This window comes from Protobothrops mucrosquamatus, unplaced genomic scaffold, assembly GCF_001527695.2.
Source record: "Protobothrops mucrosquamatus isolate PMUCROS unplaced genomic scaffold, P.Mucros_1.0 scaffold1675, whole genome shotgun sequence".
Taxonomy (NCBI): Eukaryota; Metazoa; Chordata; class Lepidosauria; order Squamata; family Viperidae; genus Protobothrops; species Protobothrops mucrosquamatus.
Genome location: NW_015387831.1, coordinates 227,101 through 238,209, shown reverse-complemented (window position 1 = coordinate 238,209; position 11,109 = coordinate 227,101). Strand labels below are relative to the sequence as shown.

At 39.0% G+C, this 11,109-nt stretch overlaps 1 protein-coding gene across 1 annotated transcript in view; it reads left to right on the top strand.

Moving 5' to 3' along the window:
* The first annotated feature begins 2,513 nt into the window (after window positions 1–2,513).
* FOXK2 (forkhead box K2) overlaps window positions 2,514–11,109 on the top strand; it is a 44,046-nt gene continuing 35,450 nt past the window's right edge. The window contains exon 1 of the mRNA XM_015822779.2: window positions 2,514–2,902. Within this exon, the coding sequence (XP_015678265.2) occupies window positions 2,514–2,902 (389 nt within the window). The remainder of the gene's footprint in view (window positions 2,903–11,109) is intronic.

The following is an 11,109-nucleotide window of genomic DNA, read 5'->3' as shown; positions in this document are numbered from 1 at the left end:
AAAAAAGGCTCAATCTTAAAGGAAATCAACCCTGACAGTCCTTTGTAAGCACAGATACTGAAGCTGAAGTTCAAATATTTTGGCCCCCTAAAGAGAAGAAAGGATTGATTGGAAAAATCCTGATATTAAGAAAAATTGAAGGCACACGGATAAGGGAACTGTAGAGGATGAGATGGTTAGATAGTGTCATCAATGCAGTGAACATGAATTTGGGCAAATTTGTGAGACAGTGGAGGACAGAGGGGCCTGGCATGCTATGGTCCATGTGGTTGTAAGGAGCAGGACATGACTTAGCAACTGAAAAACAACATAATTTTTCAGAAAAAGTGCTCTGATATCTTCTGTGAGGATAAATGAGGGAAAATTCTTTCCATGTTTCCTTTCTTAGACTCATAGAATAGTGGACTATAAACATAAATGAAATGTATTTGACCAAGTCAAAGGACGAGACTATTTTCTCCCCAACTCTCCCCTTTCTCCATCCCACAAATCAACCTGCTCTTTACTATCAAAGGTCTTTCTGTAGATCCATCCTCCATCCAAGATAAACCAAGGATAGGATCTGCCATACTTTCCTGTTTTTGCTTCAAGATACTCTCTTGAAATCAACTATAATATTTTCAGTATATTTTTAGTTATTTGGGTTTACATAATACATGGAGCCTTGTAAGCTAATTGCTTATATTTTAGTGTACTCTTGCATGTTTTGTGAATTCAGCCTATGTGGTAGTCTTATTTATTTTATTGATTTATTATACTTACATCTGTGCCACTGCAGCCAAAATGACTCTTGGTGGCTCATAGAGAAAAAGGTTGGTGAAGTACAGTATATTACACAAACAAAGCTGAAGGCTTTTAAGACATATTCATCTTGGACTAAATGTCTATACTTTTAAAAACATGTAATATTGTTGTTCCTGACCTACTTTAATTTGACTTTCTTTTTAAAATAATTTTTTGTTTAACTTTTCTGTAAACCATATTGAGTGTGTGCCCCTTTAAACATGGTAAAGGTAAATAAATACAAATGTTTTGAAGTAAATAACAGATTTGGCGTATTGTACTAACCTCTGATCTTCAAAAAATTCTTGTTTGTCAAACTTGACTGAAAAAGTGGAACATACGTCATTGTTCCATTTACCGGTATATCATGGTGTCTAAGAAGAGGATTTCCAAGATCTTATGTAGTTATCCTTTTCAAATCATCCTGTAAATGCCAAGGGAATCTGGGACTGTGAGAGCTGTAATAAAAATCTTAGCTGACTGAAGCACAAATAATCTTGGTTATATCTGCTAACTCTGAGGACAAGCACTCTCTATCAAAGGAAAGTTGTTGTAAGAGCATAAAGTATTATTTGCTTTGATCTGCCAAATAAAATCTGTCATTTGGTGAAACGCCATTCTGTTAGGACTATCAACCTATTCTTAGAAATAGAACAATATATATTGGGCAAAGAGACCTAAATATAAACATATGTTTGAATAGGTATAATGCGCATAAAAGGTGTATACTGTTTAGCGGGAATTAAAAATTTAAAAGTGCGTGTTAAGGGCTGATGGTTAAAATGCTGCACAAAATATGTAAGAGAAAATTGCACACTCAAAAGGTGTGGACATGACAAAATATTATGTATGCCAATGCAGTTAATATTTTTAGCTTAAAAATGCAGAAAACGTATGGATCAGTTTAAGTACCTCATTAACTGACAATAGCAGCCAGTGTATTTAAAGCAATCAGTGTAAGTTGAGAAAGACTCAGAAATGTTTCCTTTGCTGTAAATAGCATCCCCTTTTACATGAATGCTAAAAGTTAAAAGGGAATACTGTATTTGCATAAGCAGCTTTCACTTTATACAGTATCCAGTATGAAAACGATTGCTACTACCATATTGTACCACCCTAATGTAGAACAAATTCAAGATTATATCTGAAAAAGCAAATAAGGAGCCTTCTTTTTGCTTAAGCAACTGAGAATTTACTTTCTCTGTCATGAGAGAACGCATGTGTGTATCCATAGAGGAATTAAGAAGTTTTTAAATTCCTTACAATTCATTTCTTTTTTCAAATAGCGTTTTTTAAAAACTAGTTCTTGCCGCAATAAGTTCTTGCTATTACAGTAGTAACCTATGCCACTACCGTCCCACTCCAAATTATTAGAAATCCAATCCACAGTTTCATTCCATCTGGTTGCCTGCCTGCCTCCAGTGCGGCACAATCAACCTTGTTGCCTTGCTTTGATCCCGGTGACGCTTGTGAATGGTGGATACCGAAAAGCTCCAAAGAGCGTGCAGCACGCCCATTGGCTAAACCGGCAGCCTGTCTAGTGGAAGGGGGAATAGCGTGAGTGTGGGTTGTACTGTAGCTCTCTGCTGCTGTGTCTGTCGGTGTCTGGGGCCGACCCGGCGGGCGGTGTGGGGGAATCGGGGGGGTGGGAGGGCGCGCACGCGCGCGCGGGCGCGCGGGGGGGGAGAAACGGGGGGGGGCATTCGGTCCCGCGCGCTGTCTCGGCCAAGATGGCGGCGGGGACGGCATCGGCGGCCGTGGCCCGGTTGGAGGGCCGCGAGTTCGAATACCTCATGAAAAAGCGCTCGGTAACCATCGGCCGCAACTCCTCGCAGGGCTCGGTGGACGTAAGCATGGGCCACTCCAGTTTCATCTCCCGGCGGCACCTGGAGATTTTCACCGCCCCGCCCGCTCAGGCCCAGGCCCTTGCCAACAGCGGTAGCGGCCCCGCCTCAACCATCACCGGCGACGGGACCGGGACTCAGTCGCCGCCTGTTGCCGCCGCCGGCGCTTCGTCTGGCAGTGGTGATTTCTACCTGCGTTGCCTGGGCAAGAACGGCGTCTTCGTGGACGGAGTGTTCCAGCGCCGGGGGGCGCCACCGTTGCAGCTGCCCCGCGTGTAAGTCTGAGGCGGAGGGAGGGACTGCCGGGGACACGCGCGCCGGCGAAGACCTTCTCTTTGCCCGCCGGTCGCCACTCTCGCCTACCCGGCGTGTTCGTCGGGGGGCGTGAGAGGCGAGCCTGAGGCGTCTCCAGTCTCTCTAGGGGTCTCCAAGGCCGGAGGACACCACTCGTGGAGCCTCGCTGTAGTGGCGGCAGCACCCGCACAAGGAGGCTTGAAGGGTGTCTGCAGTAGCAGCGGCAGCGGCAGCACATGAGCCCCGCTTCTTCGCTCAAGCTGGCCTAGACATGGCGCTTGGTTGCTCTCTGTTTTGTCCAGCTCTGGGGATCACAACTCCTGTTGGGTTAAAAGCCTAGTTTCCCGTCATGGCTGCAGTTATGGATAAATACTTTTTTTTCCCCATTACCTAGACTTGAGCAAGAGTTGTCTTCCAGACTGCACATGATGCACGTACCCAGTCTGCTGTACTTTCCGAGTGGTGTATGAGAGAGGGCCTGGTGTTTTCAACAGAAAATGCACATGTACTTTCAAGTTTTTAAACAAGTTATCTCCAGGAAGGTTTATCTTGTGGCTAAAAGAGTGTGGGTTTTAATAAAAAATAAATAAAAAGGGGAGAGTGGATGGCTTAGGAAAAGGCTGCTTTTGAAGGTGTTCTGTTGGTGAGAAAATATTTGTAGATCGTTACTCTTAAAATAGAAAGGGCATTTTGCAAATTCAGTAAGTGCAATAAGTACACCTTGCTTATTAAAGTTGATTAGTGATGTGTTTATTCATGGTGTCATCTCACTAGTATAACTGAATGTGTTATTTGACTTTTGTCATTTTCCTTATATTTGCAGGGATGTCATTTATTGGGAAAGCCAGATATTCTGTTTTGTTTTAATTTGAATTAAAACAAATGAATAGGCAGACATGTAGAGCCCCTCACTGTATTGCTTTGCATGCTCTACAGATGGAAAAAGAACATATTTTACAGTATTACAGTAAGAGATAATGCTGTAATGTAAAAAAAAAAAGACAAATTAAGTCATTCAGTGACAAATGAGTGAAATCTCAGTGTTGAAACTTTAAATGTTTTTTTTTTTACTACTGTTCAGATTTATCACAGTTACTGTGACCAGATAGTTTTGAGAAAAAAAAATGCCCTAGTGATTTTTGGACTCTCCTGTGTAGTTGTTTTGAACAACTTCTCCATTAAATCCTGTTGTCTTACAGATTACAGAACTCTGCAAGTCTTTTATTATTTGAGTGTATCTTGGATGTACCATTGTAAGGCATAGTATGAAACAAACTATTATATGATTATCTTTGATTATTATTTATTCTAGTATATTATTGTATATAGCTTTCCACAGAATGATATATCTCTTAATGGTAGTTCATTTGTGTTTCCACCCATTCCAAATTTGAAAACCTTATATTTGCCTGCAACAAAAAAATCACAAGATCAAATATATTTTACCTGCGGAATTTTGGGATATTGATAATATGTTCCTGTGCTGCAATTTTTTTTTTAAAGATGATTTTGGATAATTTAACCACTGTTTTATTAACACATACCTTCTTTAAATATTATTGTTAGCTAAAGACATAGTTGCTAATTTATGATATGCACTTCTATTCAAAGTAAACCTGAATACTTACTGAAAACATTGATTTGAAGATAAATCTTAAAATTTCAATAGAAATATCAAATGTGTTTAAATTTACAATCCATGTTTGTTATCCCAATATTACCCAAAAGAAATGCTTCTGAATTTAAGACAATTTTCCAAAGGAAAATTAAATAGAAAAATCTCATTTGCCTATACCACTGTATTTCTAGTGAACCTAAGACAATACTTTCATTTAAATATGAATTATTTGGGAGAAAAAATTAATACACGTGTAAACATAGCATTTATGCGAATTGGTTTTTTTCTAGTTTCAGTTGATGACTGCTAATTAAATTACATCTACTAGCATCTTTCATAGTAAAGAATCCTAATCTTGTTTAATTTTAGGATGAATGCGTAGGTAATTTTGAGATTTCCTTACTTAGGGACTTGAAATTCCATTCACTTAAGATGTTTGTCAAGATTTCATCTGTCATGTTTACTTGCACTTTGAAAAAGTCCTGTTTATCAGTTTACACATATTATATTCAGATTTAATAGATTTTAATTCCATTAATATTTTGATTTGGAAAAATATGATTTTCATTTATTCAGAAAAATATAATGCAAAAATAAATCAGAATATATCGTAAATGAAAATAAATTGATTTAATTGAAAAGTTCTCTCTATGTGTATATGCATGCATGCATATATACATATATACATGCCATTATCTAATGATTTTTTATCTATGTGATGGAAAGTAATGTCTTCAAGTATAGAACATGGAGTTAAACTTGTTCTGTAGATAATAAAAGTTAAAATAATTATGTTAAGCCTTGTTCTACTTTTGAAAGCGGTATTTTCAATATGAAAAATGTGAAATTGTGAAGCAGAGAGTGGTGATTTGTACATGCCATTTATATAATAAGAAATTTATACTAACATAAATAGATTATAGTCAGTTGCTTTATCTTAAATAAGCTTCTTACTCCTTTTCACATTGTTTTTAAATTTTCTTATTAAATTCTGAACATTTGGTATAGCCATATAACCAACACATACCAAGTTTTATGTTGGTATAGCAATTGGATTTTCAGTGACTAAACATAGTAGCAGGATTTGTTTTGAAATAAAGGCTACTAAGTAGTGGTTAAAGTGTGGAGCTTTGATCTGCCACCATTTTTGTAGAATTCTACAGGTGAGGTTACCAGTGGGGTATGAGAATACAATGCAGTTTTTGTACATTGAGAACTTTCAAATTGCAACTGTTCAACTTGTGATGTTTCATCTTGAGCAAACATTTGGCCTGTTAACAAATCCCTAATTAACAAAGTGGGTTTAACTGGTACTCTTACTTAAGAAGATTGGGATTGGTAATTCCAGTACTTAACAATATTCAGATGAGATTTCAAAATCCAGAGATTTAAAAATATAAATGTATTAAGCTGTTTCCCCCCCATTTTCAGTTATAACGTTGGTTTCTTTTCAGTTTACAGAGGTATGAATAGGGCTTGTAATATCTCACATTGCAAAAGTTGAAGATAATTTTGAGTTGTCTTAAAAATAAGCACTGACTATCCAGTAATGTCTTACATTAAACTTTCTGTCCTTTTTAAAAAAAATCATTTTGTGCTTGTTGTCACAACTTAGAAATTAACAGGGATATCGAGTCATCTTAGGTACACTATTATCCTCAAAAAAATGTATAGGTAGTCCTCAACGTAATGGTCGCTTAGTGACCATTTAAGTTATGATGGACTTCCCCTGTACTATTCATGACTGGGATTCAAAGTTACAATGGCCAATGCCCACCCACAGTCACATGATCACATTTTGAATGCTTGCCAGCTGGCTTGTATTTATGGCCATTTATAGCATTCTGCGGTTACTGTGAGTTATATGATATTTTTTGCTGGAAATTGGCATTTTCTTGGTTTCCGACAAAAAAGCCCAATGGATTTGCTTAATGACTAGAGCATTTGCTTAATGACTGCTGCAAAAAAGGTCATAAAATTGGATGTGGTCACATGGTGACCTGTTTAATGATTGGCATGATTTACAACTGTAATTGTATGCTCAATTATAGTAGTAAATCAAGGACTCCCTGTATATACAGAATTAGGTTTTAACTAAGTAAAAATGCCTACTTTACAGACCACAATCTGAGGAATCTTTCAGGCAAGTAATTTGTTGAAAATCCTGGACATTATTACTATGCTTCACCTAAAATGAAGTTACCCGTATGCTATATTTCAAGGAAATAGTTGTTAGTTGAAATATACAGAATGTTTGGCTGTAGAGTGCAATATTTTTATTAGGTTCAAAAATTCCTCACTCATGAGCAACTAGGGACTGCTTTCCTCCAAATTTTTTATTGTTCCAAGGAAAAATATGTTGATTAATAATGTAATGGGCCATTAGAAAACCTTAACTGTACACTTTGGAATTTTGTACTCTTGATTTCAAGGAATGATTCCTTTCCTCCTCCTTTCAGTTTCTTTTTTATCCAGGTCCTAAAGAGAATCTTACCTGATATTAATTAGCTTTGTGATCTTTTCAGTACAGGTAGTCCTCAACTTAACAGCCATTCATTTAAAGATTGATTGAAGTCACAACAGCACTGAAAAAAGTGATTTAAGACTGATTTTTAAACTTACAACCGTTTGCAGCATCCCCATGGACACGTGATCAAAATTTTGCAACCAACATGACAGTTACACTGTCCCGGGGTCATGTAATCACCATTTGTAACCTTTCCAGCCAGCTTCTGCCAAGCAGAATCGATGGAGGAATCTATATTCACTTAATGACTGCGTGATTCGCTTAACAACGGCAATGATTTGCTTAGCAACAATGGCAAAAGCATTGTAAAATGGGGCAGAATTACTTAACAACTGCCTTGCTTAGCAACAAATTTTGGGCTCAGTTGTGGTCATAAATTAAGGACTTAAAAATGTTTTTCAGAATATTAAAAGAAGTTACTTTGTTTTTTTTATTTTAAATTATTTTTTCTGTGCAGTCCCAGGGAATTTAAAATGAATGGTTGGTATAAATTATGAAATTTTATATGGTCGCCCAATTCACTCTGGGCTGTTTAGAAGGATAAAACCTCAATACACAAACAATAACCCCACATTCTCCCTGGTGACAACTATCAGGCAAGCCACTTGATGGGTTACATATCATTCTGAGGTCCCCAGACCCATTGGCAAAACTATGTCTTTAGGGCCTTTGAGTGTCAAAGTAGGAGCCAATCTTATTTTTGCAGATCCTGATATTCCACAGAGAAGGAGTCACCATGGACAAGGCCCTTCTGGTTCCGCTAAATAGACCACTTTAGGAGGTGGAGCCCATAGCATTCTCTGCCTCCCCACTTTGGTGTGTTGGTAGATATGACTGGAAAAAGATGGTTCTTCAAACAACCTTGTCCCAAGTCATGTAGAGCTTAATGGTGACAACTAGCATCTTGAATTTGACCTGCAAGCAAATTGGCAGCCAATATTGCCCCCTAGGAGAGATGACGTGCAAATCTAGGCTTGCATAAAACCATGTGGGCTGCCACATTTTGAACCTGCTGAAGCTTCTGGAAACTTTCCTTTGGTGATCATAGCAATGTTTGCCTCAAAAAGAGGCACCAGGTCTTATTTTCGGGGGATGTCTTAACCGCTTACCCTAGGACCACTGCAGCCAGGTATCCAATGCACTGACATCTGACGTGCTGCTGCCTGAGTTCTTCTGTGGCTGCATGCCATGTGCATTGCGCTGCTGCTGCTGGTTGCGGCAGGAGGCTGCAAGGCTCATTCTGATCACGCCACTGCCATTGATTGAAGGCTCGTTATGCCGATCACACTGCCGCCGCCACTCACAACAGGCATGCCATGTGGCTCGTCGCACCAATTGCGCCAATGCTGCTGGTCATGGCAGGCGGCCGCTTGGCACATTGCGCCAATCGTGCTGGTGCTGCCAGTTGCGGCAGGAGGCTGCAAGGCTTATGTGCCAAACGTGCCAGTGCCGCACTGGCACCAGCGGTGCGATGAGCCCCACGCGTCTTACTGTGAAGGGCAGCATGGTGTGATTGGTGCGACAAGCCTCACGGCCTACAGCTGCGAGCGGTGGCAGTGGTGCAATCGGCACAAGCCTTGCGGCCTCCTGCTGCAACTGGCAGTAGCGGCGCAAGGCACCACATGGCGTGTGGCTGCAAGCAGCCGCAGAAGAACTCAGGCAACAGCACAACAGGTGCTGGGCATGGGAGGCCTGGCTGCAGCGGTCCTAAGATAACCCCCCCACCCCTGCCCTAGCTTGATTTTTATGCCTGTGCCTCTCCCCAAAACTAGGCCTTATTTTTGGGGTAGAGCTTATATTGGGTGCATGTGTAAAAATCAAGCTAGGGCTTATTTTCGGGGGAAAACGGTAATACCAAAAACTGATACTACGCAATCAATTTGCTATTGAATAATGTACTTGTTTCAATTTCAGGACCTCAGGTAAAAGTTGCTTTCAAGGAATGTATTATAATGTATACCTTCCAATACATATAATGTATGTATTGGAAGGTAAGATAATTACAGATAGTTCTCACTTAACAACCACAGTTGGATCCAACAACTCCATCACTAAATGATGCTGTAGTCAACCAAAACATCACATGACTGTGACTTGCACTTTTACTGTCAGCTTCTTCATTGATTCTGCTTTTCAAAAGCTGATTGTGAAGCTCTCAGTGGTGATCATGTGACCATGGGATGCTAAAATAGATGTAAATGCCTGAAATTGCCTGAATTTGAAATTGCCTGAATAATAATCATGTGGCTGCAGGGACACTGGGATGGTCATAAATTCAAGGACTGTGCTTTTTCAGCACTGTTGTAACTTTGAACAGTTGCTAAACATGGCAGTGGTTAAGTGGGATCTACCTCTAATGCATTTGATTAAGCTATGTCCCCTTTATCATTGTACCAACTTAGGCCACCAGTAATAGTGATGATTTACTGAAGTCTCCCAAGCTGTATGCCTGCTGCTTTTGAGGGAGTGTTGACTCCACTCAAATCAAAAGAATAAAGTATTTTTTTTAGGAATAATAAGACAAGACTATTGTCTTACCAGGATTAAATCTAAGGTACTGGTCTTGAACAAGACACTGAAATAAGATTCATACAGGCATTATAATTCAGTTTTCATAGATCAGTATAACTCTGTATCATTAGCATATTGATAACATCATGACCCTCATCTTGAGTGACTAATATCAGACGTGTAAAATGGCATCGGGGACAAAATGATATTTTGTGGTAAGTCAATGCTATCAACTGTGAGGAGAAGTAGAGACAATGTAAAATTATACGTCCAGGTCAATAGCATCAAACACCATTGCAAGATCAGGCAAAGATTGCAGTCCTTCTGTTCTGATAAGGATCATCCAACCAAGCAGTCAAGATAATTTTCTTCTGGAACCACATACACTAAAGGGATACTTGAGAAAACATTTTTTGTTACATAATTTCTGGTACTGGACAATTACTACTGTAGTATTTGCAGTCTCCCGGAATGAAGGAATTTTGCCTGAAGTATGATGCCAGCCATTCATAAATAACCATGTGACCTTGGAGAAAGAAATCTATCCTAGGGCCATAAATATTTAACAACTATTACTACTACCCATATTCCTTTGTTAGAAGAAGATGTGCTACCAATCAACTGAGGCAGCATCTCATGCATATATGCTTTGATTCAATTGATTATGATCAAGTATGATACAAAAAAATGAGAATGCATATGGTTTAATACAAACTTCTTGCCTACAGTATATATTCAGAGTGCACCTGAAACAACTCTTAGAATTGGAATAGATTCTGTGTTAGATATTTTAGTTTTCCTGAAATAGAGCAAGGCAATTTTATCTTCAGAACGCTTAGAAAATACGTCACAGAAGGCATAAGCATTATTATGTCAGATGTTAATTCCAACATTAAGTGGAAGAGTTCTGCTCTGCAGTTACCTGAGGAAGTAGTGAAGGAAGCGGAATAAATCCTTTTATGTATGTTTTGATGAATTACTGGCCATATTTGCTGTTAATGTCATAAGCCACTTTTCATTTTGTGCATTACGCCTGCATATGATAAGTAATTAAGAGTATTCAGTGACTGTATTAAGGTCTCCCTCTCCTTACCATTCCAATGCTGAACAGATCTTTATTTCTAAATATAGAAAAGTCTTTCAGATCATTCTAGAATTTAGTTGATTCATAAATCCCTGGAAGTAAATATGTCTGTCATAGTCCTGAAGAAAGAATGAATGCTGTAAACTCACAACTTCCACCAAAGGATTATTTGAGATTAAGCTCTGTTACCTACATATCCATATCACATATGGGCAGAACTAGATTGGGGATGTGCCTTGTTCATTTCATAGATAGATAGATAGATAGATAGATAGATAGATAGATAGACAGACAGACAGACAGACAGACAGACAGACAGACAGACAGACACACACAGACACACAGACACACAGACACACACAATTTGGAATATGACCATGGATGCGGTGAAATCCCAAATACAATACTGAGGTACCTTAGGACCACTGTTTTAATGTTCTGCAGCACC